General features: G+C 42.3%; 3 protein-coding genes across 6 annotated transcripts in view; 2 read left to right on the top strand and 1 right to left on the bottom strand.

Moving 5' to 3' along the window:
- The window catches only part of furinb (furin (paired basic amino acid cleaving enzyme) b), a 76,163-nt gene extending 74,262 nt beyond the window's left edge, over nucleotides 1–1,901 (bottom strand). The window contains exons 1-2 of one of the 3 annotated variants that reach the window (XM_040132946.1): nucleotides 1,425–1,901; nucleotides 1,094–1,245 (exon numbers count right to left, since the gene is read on the bottom strand). The gene's annotated coding sequence lies outside the window, so the exon portion shown is untranslated. The remainder of the gene's footprint in view (nucleotides 1–1,093; nucleotides 1,246–1,424) is intronic. The other 2 variants (XM_040132947.1, XM_040132948.1) reach the window with 2 other exon arrangements.
- A 465-nt stretch (nucleotides 1,902–2,366) lies between these two features.
- On the top strand, nucleotides 2,367–10,743 carry accs (1-aminocyclopropane-1-carboxylate synthase homolog (Arabidopsis)(non-functional)). Of its 2 annotated transcripts, none has more exons than XM_040133982.1 (16): nucleotides 2,367–2,534; nucleotides 3,028–3,689; nucleotides 3,795–4,558; nucleotides 4,657–4,716; nucleotides 4,848–4,918; nucleotides 5,048–5,117; nucleotides 6,141–6,207; nucleotides 6,849–6,946; nucleotides 7,177–7,254; nucleotides 7,461–7,561; nucleotides 8,053–8,142; nucleotides 8,250–8,295; nucleotides 8,442–8,583; nucleotides 8,987–9,129; nucleotides 9,326–9,479; nucleotides 9,809–10,743. In XM_040133982.1, exons 2-16 carry the CDS (start codon nucleotides 3,050–3,052, stop codon nucleotides 10,225–10,227), a joined length of 2,943 nt encoding a protein of 980 aa, XP_039989916.1. In that variant the 5' UTR covers nucleotides 2,367–2,534; nucleotides 3,028–3,049; the 3' UTR covers nucleotides 10,228–10,743. The 2 variants fall into 2 exon arrangements, with proteins under 2 accessions (XP_039989916.1, XP_039989915.1); XM_040133981.1 differs by having other exon boundaries at nucleotides 2,367–2,873.
- A 993-nt stretch (nucleotides 10,744–11,736) lies between these two features.
- On the top strand, nucleotides 11,737–14,975 carry si:ch211-256a21.4. Its single transcript, XM_040132243.1, has 3 exons — nucleotides 11,737–11,929; nucleotides 13,468–13,659; nucleotides 14,075–14,975. Exons 1-3 carry the CDS (start codon nucleotides 11,737–11,739, stop codon nucleotides 14,386–14,388), a joined length of 699 nt encoding a protein of 232 aa, XP_039988177.1. The 3' UTR covers nucleotides 14,389–14,975.
- The last annotated feature ends 681 nt before the right edge of the window (nucleotides 14,976–15,656 follow it).

Genomic DNA, 15,656 nt, shown 5'->3' with positions numbered 1-15,656 from the left:
CGATCATCTGAGATAAACAGTAAAGTGGGCAAGAACCCCATGACTGAGTACCACCAAAGCCTGATCCGTCTTAGCTCTCACTGTCTACGAGCTACGAGATGGATACGTCTGATAAAATGTTTTCAAGGGCAGCAGCAATGTGTCCGGGAGAAAGAATCAATTCTGTAAGTAATGGCCCACAGGGAGGTCCAACCCCATTTTTAACAGCCACCTGAATCTTGGCATTGTTCCCTGTGTCAAACTTCCCCTCATCCACAACACCCTCTGCCCTAGTTTATAGATGAGTTATACTGTTGACAAGTTTGTCTTCCCACCTCTTTCTCCTCCACTGCATTCCTGTTTTATACCTCTTATAAAAACGTATGCTCCTACGAGCTCCCAGCTGAAGAAAAACCCAGTGCTGGTGACGACTCAACACAGCTGGAAAATATTGTCTATGACAGATTGTGTATGTGCACCACTCAGTCCAACTTCTCCTGGCTACATAAACATAACACAGAACCAACACTTTTAATAGCTTTTATCACCAAACTGGGTTATAGGGTAATCTTTGATGTGGTGAGGTAGTGTAATCCGACTGTGCAGGAAGCTCAGAGCCGTGCTGTTTTGCCTCAATTGCTGGTGACCTTGACTTCCTCCCTTGTTGAGATCCCAGTGGGAGCTGCACTAGAGGTTTAAAAAAATAACAGCAACCTGGGGACAAGACAGAATGAGTTTGATCACTTAAAGCGGAGTTCCTCAGCTTGTTGGTTCAAACAGAGCGCTCCTTGCTTTCCTTAAAATAGGCACACAGAGTATATATCTGATGAAAGTGTGAAGAGGAATCCTGCGTAGCTTGGTCAAAACAGTTTCAGACCTAACAGAAATCTATTACAGCAATTCCCACCTCACACAGACAAAAGTACTTGATGAGAGGTTTAGCCTATCAAGGCTTAGCGGTGAATAAGTAAGAGAAGCAGAAAATGTTAAGTGTGTGTGCAAGAGAGACACAGGGAAGGGAGGAAAGCAAGACCAAACTCTGAATTAACGGAGTCAAATGAGACATGTCGCAGAAAACAACGCTGTCAATACAACAAACATGCCGTTATCTTACCAACAATAAACTTCAGAGAGGAAGCGCTGCGGATCAAAGCTGGTCAATTGTCGGGGCTAAGTCATGTATTCGCCAACAAACAATGTCCACCTATACTGGATTAAGAAAGCCTCTCATCCGGACTGGGGGAAGGATCCACCTGACTGGGAAGACTGGAGAGAGCAGCCGGCAGCGCTGGCAGAGAGTTTATGCTAAAATAGCCTTCATGCTTTCCGCAAGTACTCCCATTGTTCCCACCCACTCTGCTACGGCTCCCCTCCCTGCTTCTGAACGAACACGTCTAACTCGTGGCTTTCTACAACAAAAAGAATCAACCGGTTGTCAGTCGTACCTTCGCGTAGTCAGATGCCAACGAGGAACGAGACGCGATGCCTCCTCATCCTCTTCCTTGTCCCTCCGGGCGGAGACTCCCCTTTCTCCTGCGGCTTGACTTTCAACTTTACGTCTAACCTGACGATGAATAAGACGAATAACAATACCACTCTCCGCACACACCCATCCTTCTCCAAAAGTGCTGAATTCAACTATCCCGTCTCGCTTGTCATCCGCCTCCAACTTGCCGCCGCCGCCGCCACCACCATCACCACCACCATGGCTATATTTTGCCAGTTAACTTCAACCGTCGCACCCAGTTATTTCTTTAACGGTTTCTCCTGAATGTTTCAGCTATTTCACATACCTTGTTTGCTGCCTACAGTGTGCTGGCATTAATCTACATACGCAAAGTTAAATATACGGATTAAAAAAAAGGGACGGGGGGGGAAATAAGGGAAAACGTGCCAACCCAATGTAACGGTTCACAACTGGATGTAGATGACAACAAACTGCCACAAACCCCTTTCTCCAGGAAATACGTCACGTTCGGAGCCGACTGGACTATCGCGTATGCTTGATTTGAATCACTGTAGTCGTCGAAGGGTAGGGTGGGGCGGGTCACCATTTTTAAGATAGCCAAGCAAGTATAAAGTCACCTAAGGTCATATTTATTCACTATTTTATACGACGATAACCGTTCGCCTTCTCCAGCAGGTGAAATAGATTAATTCGTGGAATAATATAAAATTATAAATTGATGATGTATAACACTAAAAAGCACACATGAATACGAGACAATTATCTTTAACGACAAAACCTCAGTTAATGCTTCTTTAATGGTGGAGAAAACCCCATTTTTGTTAGAATGACGGTTGTTTGCGTTGCTATCAACTGCTGTCATAGTTATTTTATCGTTAAAAAGGAATTCCGGGCCGCGCCTGTACACAAAACACGCGTCCTTGTGTTCCTGATAGCCGTTTTGAATCGCTGTGTGTGACCGCCATCTCCTGGATATCCGTCGAAGTTACACAGATGGATGAAACCGCACGCTATACGGTAGATGGGGCCATAACACAAAGCTCCCAGTCGGACTCGCATGGTTGTGTCTACCCCGTTACAGCCTGCAGTAAGTGAAATCCAGCCCGCTTCCAGCAGCCCCCCCACAGTTAACACGGACCAAAGTTATCCCGGAATAAGGACAGCACGCATGTGCCGTCAACCCGGATGTAGATATTTTTGTACGCGTCTATACCCCTTTTCACCAAGTTGTGACAAATTTTGCCGTTAGGAATGAATTATATATTTTAGCACCGGCTGGACAAAGCTCTGCCATTCCAAACCACTCCGAACCGGGTTAACAAGCCGTGATATGTATCGACCTACGTGGACGTCACATGTGAGTGACAGCTCCACAGAAATCCGTTTCCGAGGAGCTGCGCTTTTGATTTACGGCGAGAGAGCACAAGTGGGTAAAAATAACGTGTATATATATATTCTTTTGTCCTGAACCGTGGGCACGATGAACATATTTAACGCCCCAGTGTCTGGGTGTTCCCGAAGTTGGATTGACAGAGGTAAGCTGCTCAGTTCTTGAACTATCCCCCTTTCCTGTGTTGCAGAACACGTCCTGTAACTTAGAGGATGGAATTTCGCGGAAGGAGGCATGAGCGAGGCAGCAACTGGACCGACCCGGAGATAGTGGAGCTGCTCCAGCTGTGGTCCGATGAGTCGGTCCAGATTGAACTGGAGAGCTCCCTGCGCAACCAGCGTGTGTTTGACCGCATAGCCCACGTCTTGCACGAAAAGGGCATCTATCGCACAGGCGACCAGTGCAGGGAGAAGATCAAGAAGATGAAGCTGGAGTACCGCCGCATCAAGGACAACCACAAAATGAGGTCTTGGAAGTTTTATGATGTGATGGACAGAGTGCTGGCGAACCGGCCGGCCATTACGTACTCCTCCCTGGGAGGGGCTGTCATAGCTCAACAGGTGTTTCAGAGCCATGGCGGGCCAGAGGCATACTTGCAAGGAGTTCCAGTCGGTTCCTTTGGTCCGGCTTCCTCAGGTGGGTTTCTGTTTGGTCAGCCTCCAAAAACGGGAGATCCACTGGATATAAAATGTGAGGATGTTGAGGAGAGCATGCTGAACTCGGGTGTTGCGCCCCCTGAGATGTACTATGGATCTGGAGATGACCAGGAAACTGATGGGCAATCTATACTGGGGCCAGAGGACACACTGGGTCACGGAGAGAGCTCAACAAATGCAAGAATCTCACCTTCAGGTTGACAATCCAACTATTATCGTTATTATCACTATTACGACCATCAACATAAGGTTACAGAGTGATAGGTAGTTGAAAAGTTACTTCTGTTTTTCATATCCCCAGGTTTTAGCGACCTGAACATCGCTAGCTCTGCCACAGCTGCCACCCAGGCTGTTGGTGGTCCTGTACCACTGGACCCATCTGAGCAACCCAATAAGGAGGGTTCTCACCCCCCAACTTCTCTGAGACAGAGGAAGCGTCGCCGGGGTGGGAGAACATCATGGAGCCACGGAGGCGCTAGATGTGGCAGTCAGGGGAGCCTGGATAAAGTCCTGTCCAGCTTCCTGAACTGGCAGCAGTCAGCAGAGGAGCGCCTCCTCTCCCTGGAGGAGGCGCGGCTGGAGAGAGAGTTTCAGGCGGAGGAGCGCAGGGAACAGCGGGAGGAGAGAAGGGCGGAACAGGAACGCCAGCATGAGCTCCGGCTGTTGAGCATGCTCACGGGGGCGTTGGTTGCTGTCGGACAGGTTGCTCCGACCACCGCAGCAACACCGACTGACCCCTCCGTCTCACCCCAAGCTCATCTGTCAGTTTCACCGCAAACAACGGCCGCCCCCTCCGTCTCGTCATCTTTATTTCAGCCGCCTTCAGAAGCTCCCACGGCTCAGGCTGTTTCCACTCAGGAGACGACAACGTCAGCGCAGCCTACATCTGTCAAGGCCTGCAAAATGTCACAGAATGTTTTGGCAACCCTGAGAGGCGCAGAAACACCCGGCCGTAGCGTGTACCTATCTAATCGTGGTAACAGCATCCGACAGCATCAAGGCATTCTCCAGGAAGGCTATGCCCAGTATGGAATGGACAAGCACCATGACACAGACAACCCTGATGTAAGTCTGTGTCACATAGTTAACACCACTTAGAGCTGTTGAATGGCTCTGATTTGCTAAAAATGGCACTAAGGTCCTCTTCTTTTCCTCACTTCCAGGGTATAATCAACATGGGAACCAGTGAGAACAAACTATGCTACGATCTACTTCACAAACGGGTGAGATAAATAGTAGGGTCAGATTCTTGTAATAGAGTGTAATGCTCTGAAATATGTGTTTGCCACTGTACATTATTCTAAATTATTTTGCCCACAGTCACTAATGAACTTCATTTGCGTTTCCGCTACAGCTGACCAAGCCTGACATGTTACATATTGACCCATCCTTGTTGCAGTATTCAGACTGGAGGGGACACACATTGTAAGAGATTAAAGTGTATATTTTCACTGAAAGCACATTTGTCATGTGTTTCATACGTAAGATTTTACGGAGACCTTTCAAACTAAACTTTAACCCTCTTTCCAACCTTTCCATCTTCCTCTCTTTCAGCCTGAGAGAGGCGGTTGCAAAGTTCTTGTCTCACTACTGCTGTTCTCCAAACCCACTCAAAGCCGACAATGTGAGTGAAGATTTATTGCCTTTAATACTGGAGTGTAACATAACCTAATGTGAGTAGTATGTGTAAGACAACTAATAGAGTTTTAGATATATTAAAACCTAAAAGAGTTTGTGGAAAGCATAAAAATAGCTGAGGTAGAAAATGTAACAACATATAGTTACTCATAAACTACTGTATGTACAGTTCCTGCACTTAATAGTATTTACATTTGGTAAGACCACAACATTTAACTACCCCTTCATAATTGTCAGAGGGGATTATTGTGCTTTTTACAACAATTATATTTTGACTGTAGATAGTAGGCATTTTGGATAATAAGATTTCGCACATAGTGTACAAAAGGTAGAAAATATAATGACTCTTTCAGAGTTTAAACTGCTGAAAACTATTACGTCCACTGTAGTGCTGCGTCAGCCACACCACAGTTCTACATGTACATTCATTCATTAATCATTTAACAGTTCGAAAGATGCATGGTTGCTTTTTTGACTCTAAATTACATGATACATGCATTAATTATTTACACAAGTAGAACTTGACTGCAAGACCTGTACTTTAAATAAAAAATATGAAATTACTTAAAAAAAACAAAAAACTATTTAAATACATTTTCCACCAGAGGCAAATAAAAAATAGCCTCTGTACTTAATCAGTGTGGATTTCTGAAATATGTGTTACGAAGGATCCCTTCCTGTAATTGATACAGATGTCCAGCAAATTATGTAATTACTGGCAAATAAGATTTTTTATTTTTTTATGTTTTATATTGCTTCTGCAGCGGACATCCTGGATTATAGCCATTCATTCTCAAAAATGAAGGCAGTGGATTCAGTTAATTTATTTGACTAACTCACTAATGGTTGTAAAGATGCTAAATGCTACAATTGAACTAACATAGCAAATTAAAAATGACCAGCTTAATTTTCAGATGTAATGAATTGCTGCTTTAGTAGGTGTATGGATTTGTAGCATATTTATCAGGCCTCCTTCTGTGCCTTAATTAGGTCTTTTGTGTTTGTTCAGGTTGTGGTGATGAATGGATGTGGTTCCCTTTTCTCATGTATTGCTGCAGTAATTTGTGACCCCAAAGGTAAGTTAACAAATGCAATGAGATACACATACAATACATCCATATCTATTTTGTAAGAATACAAATGTGTGTGCAATAGCGATGGGACATCTGGCCAAGTTTCTTTTTTTTTGCCTTTTGTATATTAGAAATGATCAACATATAAAGTATGACAGAGAATGGGGGAGTTGTAGCATAATTATTTAAAACAAAACATTTCATGCTACATGAATTGGTTATTCTTTGCCACTGCACTGCAAGCAAAGCCTAATTTTAAGCAATGTAGTATATTTATTTTGCTCAATAACCACCTTAATATAATAATCATAATAATAATCTTTCTATCTCTGAAAAGCAGCTGATGTTCATCTATTTACCACCAACTTGGATCCTGCTGATGCTAAGCTATTCATTTATGCTAATTAGAAAGTCTAAAATTAGAGTAATTGGTGAATTTGCATCCAAATTAACAATGGAAATGACCACTAATAACCTAAATAGTATCTAATATGGGACATTAGGGATTGGTCACGTATACATCAGTTGAAAATATATGGTATGTGTGTACATGTTTATGTACAGAGTCATTCATAAGTAATTTATCATTTATAAAGAGATGATATGTGTTTGTATTTGGATGTCATGTGTTTTTCATGTTCTAGATGCGATTCTTATTCCTACTCCTTTCTATGGTGTCATCACTGAGGATCTGCATTTGTATAGTGATGTTAAACTCTTCCATGTTCCTCTGGACTGTGAGGTAGGAAAAAAGAAACCTGATTTACATGCAGTAAATATGTTTCCTAAATGTTTGTTCAATATGTAGGTTCCCTACTGGTTGTATGCATACAACATAACTCACAATTTAGTGGACTTTGCATTCAGCTTTGAGTGCATCATGTCATCTCACGCAGTAGAGTGTATTGTCAGCTATCCAATTTGGATGTTGTTGTCTTTTTCCTTTTCTTCTTGTTATTTTTTTATTTGTAGGCTGATTGCAAAGACAGTCGGCCCTTTGACCTCACTGTAGGGAAACTAGAGGAAGGCCTGCAAAGGGCTAAGCAAGAGGTAATTCTTGGATGCATGTTTTCCTAAGCCCTTAATGAATTTTTAAAGAAAGACCGAACCACCTCAGAAATGCTCAAGCGAAGAGTTTAGATAACAGCTTTGGAGTCTCTTTTTTTTTTTCTCAGGGATTTGTTTTGCAACTTTATCTTTAAAGACTGTGACACAGTGTATCAGTTCATATATACTGCTACACTTGTCTCTTTTAGGGGTTGATCATCCGAGCTGTTATACTGATGAACCCCCACAACCCTCTGGCTGAGATCTACACCCCAAAGGAAATGATTGCCTTCCTGGAGTTTGCCAAAAGGTATGTTTGCCCCACTATTATCTCGCGCTGTGGCATAACACTGTAATCCCCCCAGTCTGCAGTCCTGTGGCTCCTTTAAACACATTGCCAAGCCACCGCATACAGTTCCTAGTGTGAACTCTTTTATTTTACTGCTGAGAGCTTTGTCCCGTGTGTGGAATATAATGCGCTCTTGATGGAGTTTTATCACCTCTCTTAACCATCAGCATATTTTCAAGTGCAGCCATGAGCCAAGGAGTCTCCTGCATCATCTATTTTTTTCTAAATGATCTTGCCGGGGTAATTCCCTCCACAGAACCTTGCAGGCACTGAGCTGTTGTAACCATAAACCACAGTGCTTTTAAACAGACACAAGACATTGAAGGACCCATTTCACATTTATGTTACATTTTATTTGCTGTAAACGATCATTAACAATATAAAATAATGGTTTATTAATTCTGCACTGTATGTATTTATGTTATCTTTCTCTCCATCTTTTACTACTTTAGAAATGAGCTCCACGCCATTGTAGATGAAGTGTACATGCTGACGGTCTTTGATGAATCTATCACCTTTCACAGTGTCCTCAGTGTAGACAGGTACTGCAGGAACCTAACCTCTGCGTGATTACTCTATTGGACCCTTAATCATCACAATTGTGTCTGAAGACAGCCTCTTAACTGCTAATAATGTGCCCTTATTTCAGTTTGCCCGACCCACAGAGGACGCATGTAATGTGGGGGGTGAGCAAGGTACATACTGTGCTCTGTTCTATGAGAGTGTGAGACTGTGAGACTTTTTATATCCCTGCTGACAGTACAGTAAAATCTCAGCTTTTCTTCAATGGGTGTTTGCTTTCACAGGTCTTTCTCATTTACTTCTTTTTGGACCCTTCTAGGACTTTGCAATGGCTGGAATCAGAATAGGCACTCTGTATACAGAGAATAGAGACCTAGTGGAGGCTTTGGCCCAGCTGGGCTCATTCCACGGTATCTCTGGAACCACGCAGCACCAGGTAGCACAGCTGCTTCAGGACAGAGGTATGGATCCAAGCTTCATATATGCTTTTGAGAATACACTGTAGTAGCCACGTCAGGTTTACCATAAACGCAGCTAGAAAAATAATTCTCACTTCAGCCCCCTTTTGGTAAAAGCAAGTCAAAATTCATACTAATACAACCATCTGTCCTAGCAAGCAGTTTGTGTACGTTTAAGTTTAAATTCATAAATTCAAATTATTTTGGATGTGAGCTTTTCAACAATTCAAACATGTGCTTCCTAGCGCTTTCCCCACTTCTGAGAGATGTCATCCCCCTTTTTTCTCGGCTTTCTCTGATATGACAGGAGCACAGCATTGGGCTCTGCTACACATCACACTGCACAAAGACTTCCAACATTTAATTTACACTCACCTGTTGCCGCTTCATATTTTTCATGTTGTAGAGTGGATCAGTGGGGATTTTTTGCCCGAGAACAGAAGCAGACTGAAAGCTGCTCACAGCTACCTGAAAGGGGAGCTGCAGAGTATGGGCATCCCCTACATGGACAGGCCTGCTGCGCTGTATGTCTGGGCTGACCTCAGGAAGGTAACAACACCAAAGTTAGGTCAGGCTGCTAGGGGTGTTAATTAAACTCTAACTTGTGCATAGCCAATTTGAAATGGCGATAACAGTCATTTAATCCTCTTTTAACTTAATGGTCCACATGGTAATTTCCTGAGAAAATTGTGTGTGCATTCCAACAGGCTTGATGTGTCACTTCTGTCTCTCTGTTTTTTGCTAGTACCTCAGAGAGTCGTCATTTGAGGCGGAGTTGTCTCTGTGGAGGACCTTCCTCAGACACAAGGTGGTGTTGAGCTGTGGTCAGGCCTTCTTCTGCTCCACACCCGGCTGGTTCCGCATTGTCTTCGCAGACCAACAGCAGCACCTTCAGCTTGGTCAGTTTGTAGTGTTTAATATACACTACATACTGTTTCATCCATGTTTTGAACTTTTTATACCAACTCAATTGTTCAGCTACTTTGTGTATTAAATTATGTGTTAAAAAGTTCATATCTATTTTTTAAAAATTTCAAGCAGTGTGTTCTTCCCTCTAATTCCCATTTTCTGACTTAAACTAAACATTGATTAGATCATGTCTATTTTTTCATTTACTCATTCAATGGTTTTTGTTATTCCAGTTTATCTCCTGCTTTAGGTCTTAAACTAGGTATTGGTTGGAAAATTAGTTACTGACTTGATCTGTTAATGTTTTGTGTTACATCAGGCCTGAAGCGAATCAGGGAGGCTTTGAAAGAAATTGAAGAAAAAAGTGCCAGCCCTGATTCACACTCCATCAAAGACGCCAGTGAGGAGAGCAAAAAGTCAGTGAAAGAGGACAGTGCAGAATCAGACAATGCTGTAATTGTTAATTCAACATCATCACCCGAGAGCAAGTCATCGGACCAGCTGAAGGAGAAGGACAGCCCTGTTCCTGACACAGGCTCGTTGGCCACTGAGGAGTTTGTGTTGCTTGACTGCCAAGCGTCGAAACCCGTAGAGAGTCTGGATTCTCTGATTGGTACTCTCAGGCATCAAATCCGCTCCTCTGATTGGCTGGAGAAAAACACTCCAGAGCTGTCTGCCGGAGAGGACCCAGAGATTCTTGATGTATTCAAGGCCCTGCTGCAAAGAGCCAGAAAGTAAGCTTAGGATAAACAGGCGCGAATGTAGCTGCCAAAATTGGAGAGGCAGCACTTTAGCATCCTTCCTGCTCCCTGTGTTTATGGCGAAAAGCTCGACACAAACACCTGGCAAAAGGTCAAATCTGATGCCTGTCTTTTAGAAGTGAAGAAGAAACATTAGCCACAAGCTGGCTAAAGAGGAGAGAAGAAGAAAAGCAATGCAGGCAAGGCCAGGATGGAAGAACCAGGACAGAGTACTTTTCTATCTGCATTTTGAGGCCTTATTTTTAAGCTTCTAAGGGAGACGGCATTGATTTTTTTTTTTGTAATCCAGAGTCAGAATTTGAGTAAATGAACATAAATCTTTTAAGTGAATGCCAAATGTAAATCAACCAAAAGCAGTCATGTTCTATTCTAAAACATTATAAGTCTCTCAATTGTACATTTTTATTATTTTGATCATATGCACTTTATTTTATCAGAATGTATTGTACTTTCTGTAAAGTGAATGGTTGGTGAATAAAGAAATTAATTATTATGTCCTTTCATTTTGAGTAATTCAGAATTTGCTGGAGAGAAAATTTAATTATATGTTTTTATTTTGATTTAATTCGTATCTTATTTCATACAAAACATTCTCCGAAAGGCAGTTCAGTGTTCTGTTTTTGGAAACTTGCTTTTGGGTGATCTGTTAAAAACTGTTCCGTTGCAACATAGGAAAGCGAAGGTTTCCTATGTTGGTGGTTATGACAAGGGGGAGATATCTGAGATTAAAAAGGCCATTGCCCACAACACATTGCACACCACTGTGAGAAATGGAGAGTGGGATTTCCTTAAAATGTTCCGTTTTGCATACTGAGGACCACCAGCGCCACACACACATAGACACACACGCGCGCGCACAGAGTTTCAGCATTTGACATAAACAAATGTCTGAGTTTTATTTTTCTTAGTAGGAGCAGTATCAAGGGATTTCATAGCTTTTTAACATCCTTTAACAGTTATTCTTTATTCCTTTCTACTTAATGTCAGCCACACAAACTTCTGCTTCCTGAAATACTCTTCCTTTTTTTTTTATGCTTTCACTTTCTGTACAGTTGGATTAGGTCATGTTAGAGAATTCAGGGGGAAATTTAAACACAGCTTGGGGGAGTTTCCATTGCGGCAGAGGCGGGGTAACACTGAGGGGTTTGATCTGTGAGCGAGGACTTTTGGTTATGAGCAGTACAAGTTCCAACGTGTCATGGTTGTATGGTAGTTTTTGTACAGTGGTAAACACTTGAAGCGCCTGTACTCTAAAGTTCGTTCTGCTTATACACAGACTAACTTCACAGCTTTGTTGCTTTTCCCTCTTTGACAACACAGGTAAGACTGTACCTTCATTATAATTGTACATTGTTGCCGCTGATGTATATGAACAAAATAACAAGATTGGTTGTGAAATAGATTTACCCGCTGTACAATACGCTCTAGTTACGCATCTTGTCCCCTCTTTGTTTTCCCAGCCTCTCTGTCTCGGTGGTGTAGAAATATGAAGTTTCTGGAGTTGGGGGATTCCATCAGTCGTTTCAGGTTTGCCCAGTCCAGTGTGGGGCTGGCAGGTTGCCTGTGTGTGTGCTACGCAGTCTGGACACCGTTCTGGCTGAAGGAGCGGGGACTCTGGGCAGAGTGGAATAACACTATAAGTGACCAGACGAACCGCAAACATGGCACTGTCTTCAATGGTGAGCAACGAGTCGCATTCACCTCTTTGACATTTTTCTGCTGTCAACAAATCTAATTTGTCATCTGTCTGAAGCTGTCACTCTGGTTTAGGTTAAAGGTTTGACTGACTATTAACATGTTGTATAAAATTTGTCCAAAAGGGCAGCATATAGAATGAGGCATGAATTTCTTGTTGTTGTGCTGTGTTAGATGAGTCACTGCTTTTGCTAAAGATCAGCCTTAGGGGGATTTATTTTACACATCTGAATCTTTAGAGGGGATCCCTATCGGGAAAAGCATTTGAATAAACACTGGGTTACAGAGGAGCTTCTAAGAAGTAGTGGACGAGTTTGTGCTTGCTCCTGTACCAACAAAGTGCATTCCTTGTATCTGCTAAAGGTCCCACACTTGGCTAAATGCAAAAATGCTGAAACCTGGTCTTTTTCAGCTAAAAAGATCTTGTTTCTTGGCATTGTAAACCTTCCGAGATTAGGTCCACTGTCAGTTTGTTTTCTTCCACTCATTGTTATTATGCAAAAACACTTTAGGAATTAATGTAATGTAGTCTAAGTCCTCACTGTGCGTGTAGACGCACAGGTATGCAGTGAGCTAAGCCACTTCCAAAAAAGATATTATGAGACTCTGAAAGCAGCATTTGACAACAAATCCAATGATGGTGATTCTAAGTTAGACCAAAGGTATTGAAAAAATAATTAGTACGGTAACAAGTACCTAAACTGGAATCAGAATGCATAGATTACATTGAGGTGGCTTAGCTGTCCCTCATGCCAGGAAGAAACAAAGTAACACCAGTAAAGAACAGCATGAAGTCCTCACAGGAACAACGATAGAGTGGTCGATCTGTTAAACAAACACACTGAGTCCACAAAAGTAAAAGCAACCAGAGTAAAATACAATACAAGTCGCCCAGCAGCAATTCATTCAGCTGTTAGTTGTCTAGTTGTAAGTTCAACACATTAGCCTCAGACCGCTAGCAAAGTGACCAGCATGGTTAGCAGTAAACGCAGAAAAATTAAATGAACTATCACAAAACAGCTGTGTGGTCAATATTTGCTTGGTCACAGATAGGTGATAAAGTTGTGGGTGTAACAACGTCAAACATCAAACGTCAAATGTCAAACGGCTATGTAGCCGTGCCAGTACAGGTTGCTATTAGCAACAGACTGACTGAAACCAACTGCTGGTCGTTGTTAAAAAGAAATTAAGTCGCTTGTCAGTGTATGTTTTATTCCAATGTGTCATTTTTTTTAAATTATGCAAACACAATTTCAGAAGGAATCTAATATTGTGTGAGATGAGCTCCAAATATAACTACTGAAAAAGTACAGAAGCTCTTGATTTCACTCCTCTGGTTTCAGTTGTGGGCAGGCACAGGTTGTGCGGGGGCATCCACAGTAGTGTGTCATCACTTCAACAGGTTTCACTTCATCATGCCGACTACTTAAGGCAGAACCTTAATGTAACAATGGCAGTATGTGGTGAATATCAGTCTAGTTTACCTCCTGCGTATATGTGTCTGTTGTTTTGCGTCCTCCAGCCTTGGAAGCAGAGAGAGTATTCGGGATTCTTTCCTTCCTGATGGCTGTGTGCACTGGTGCGCTGTGTCTGGTGTTTGCCCTCTGCTGGACATCTCAGACGGTGCGTTCCTACTCCAACACTCGCTCCCTCCTCATGGCAGGACAGGCACTCTACCCCACCACCCTGCTGCTACTCACCATGGCCTCTACAGGTAACGGCACCTGCGAAACATTTGTTTCCCTGAGCCACACGGCATGTTTTTATGTTTCCCTTAGTGAATATTTAGACTGTTGTTGTTTTGGGAGTTTTTAAATAATATATGCATTCCAAGTAAAGTAGTAAAAATAGCCCAATTTCCAGTTAACCTCCAAATAGCCTTTTGGGTTGTGTAGTTCATGTCAAACCCTCGCCTACAGAAATTCTTTTATGTTCTACCCATTTACATATCCTACACGGCAGCAGTTTTTAAAGACACTTTTTACTTGGAGTTCTTACCTTGGAATTGTATTTCATTATCATATAAACTCTTTTCTAAAGCTCCAGGCATGTAATAATTGACCTTAATGATTTTTTTTCCCCCTTCATAGTGATACTTGACTTGACTCATTTTTCTCTACTGTCTGCAGGTTTCTTCTTCCTCCTCAGCTGGTCTCTTTTCACATATCAGCACCGGGCAGAAATAAGTCAAGACCTCTCCAGCCTCGGCTCTTCCTACTGGCTCGGGGCTTTAGGTTGGGTCCTGCTGCTGGTTGTGGAGATGATAGTCTTTGTCACTGAACAAGTTGTTGTGCCAGACATCATACCAGACCTAGAGAAGGCTGTGGAGTCATGGCGGATTTCCTCTCAGCTTAAGGCCGCTAACGGCTCTTTCAGCGATGGGTATCACCCTGGTAATAGCAAAAGCAACTTGATTCCAAAGAGGTATATGTCATCACCTTGAGTGGTGTGCAGATATACGGACATTCAGAATTATTTTGAATGTGTAAGTTACACATTAATGCACACAGACTCAGTGAGAAAGCTGCTTTACGCAGCTGTACAGCCAAACTGAATACTGATTGACTGTGTTTGGAGCTAACTATTGACTAGAGGAATTAAGATTCTCTGATCCCTGAAAGTCAGTGAGACCAAATGCTCCAGCTTCCTTCAAGGTTATCTGTGGTGGTAATTCTGCAGTTTCTTTTCAGTATGGACTGAAATAAAATAAAACACTGTAAGGATAGGAGTTGTGTTTGAAATTCATAAACGTTTGACCAGATTTGCCTCTGGGCCAGGAACAAATCCAGGTTTTTACTTTGAACTTGAACCTTTACCTGAATATTTCAGTACTGCAATTTACTTGCTGGATGTTAAAATAGCGCCATCCTGTGATGGCACTTTACACTAAAACTCAATCAAAAAAGAATTTGTTATTTTAAAATATTTGATTTTAATTGTTGAAATGTGAGACAAGAACTTTAATAAATGATGTAAAGGGACATCGTGATGATTGTGAAATACTAAGTTCAAATACACATTGTCTGTATCTGTTGTTTTCTTTCTGTATGCTTTTTATAAAAATAAATTAGCAGTCACATGGATACCAAAATGTGCTGCAAGTATTTTCAACAAACCTTTGTCTGACTGTGCTACTCCTGTGCTGTCCAGAATATAAACACCTTTCCACAGCTAAAAAACAAAAGATGTAAAAGTTTACAACCTTGACACTGTCTCTTTCTTTAAGGCAAAATAATAAAATCTGAGAATGGGAAGAATGAGAGCAGGTATTTTGAGGCTGAGGATAATGGCTCATCAGCCCTTCAGGAGTTCCATGTGTTGTGAAGCAAGAGGTTTTGCGAGCCTGTCTTACATTTGTCTCCTTTTTGAAACACTTAGCTCATGCATTTCCAGCACACAATTTCCAGCTCTGAAGAGCATTTGGACCACCAGACAACAGACTGCCTGCAAAGTCGTTATTTACTTTTCTCTCACACATTCCCAGGAGGAGAGGAAGCACTCCGATGGTGGACTGCTTATGTTTATGTTCTCAACGTGCCAAAGTGGCTCTGGCTCTGTTAATTGGGCGTTAATCAGGTGTTGCTCTAATTAAAAGGCAGTTCCGCCCTGTTGGGTGCTGGTAATGAGTTTGTTATTAAATCCACAGAGGATTTTTGTCTCTTTTTCAATTTACCAACAGGGAAGTGCTTAATTGCTGTGTAAATGAGGAGA

The sequence above is a fragment of the Xiphias gladius genome, chromosome 8 (assembly GCF_016859285.1).
Source record: "Xiphias gladius isolate SHS-SW01 ecotype Sanya breed wild chromosome 8, ASM1685928v1, whole genome shotgun sequence".
Taxonomy (NCBI): domain Eukaryota; kingdom Metazoa; phylum Chordata; class Actinopteri; order Istiophoriformes; family Xiphiidae; genus Xiphias; species Xiphias gladius.
This window is presented reverse-complemented; position numbering and strand designations above follow the sequence as displayed.

Bases quoted from the DNA above. Each gene is read 5' to 3' on its own strand.
- accs (XM_040133982.1), top strand. From the start codon at position 3,050: ATGGAATTTCGCGGAAGGAGGCATGAGCGAGGCAGCAACTGGACCGAC. The intron at 4,919-5,047 runs GTAAGAGATTAA...CCTCTCTTTCAG, and splicing joins GACTGGAGGGGACACACATT to CCTGAGAGAGGCGGTTGCAA. The intron at 9,480-9,808 runs GTCAGTTTGTAG...GTGTTACATCAG, and splicing joins ACAGCAGCACCTTCAGCTTG to GCCTGAAGCGAATCAGGGAG.
- si:ch211-256a21.4 (XM_040132243.1), top strand. From the start codon at position 11,737: ATGAAGTTTCTGGAGTTGGGGGATTCCATCAGTCGTTTCAGGTTTGCC. The intron at 11,930-13,467 runs GTGAGCAACGAG...TGCGTCCTCCAG, and splicing joins ACATGGCACTGTCTTCAATG to CCTTGGAAGCAGAGAGAGTA. The intron at 13,660-14,074 runs GTAACGGCACCT...TACTGTCTGCAG, and splicing joins ACTCACCATGGCCTCTACAG to GTTTCTTCTTCCTCCTCAGC.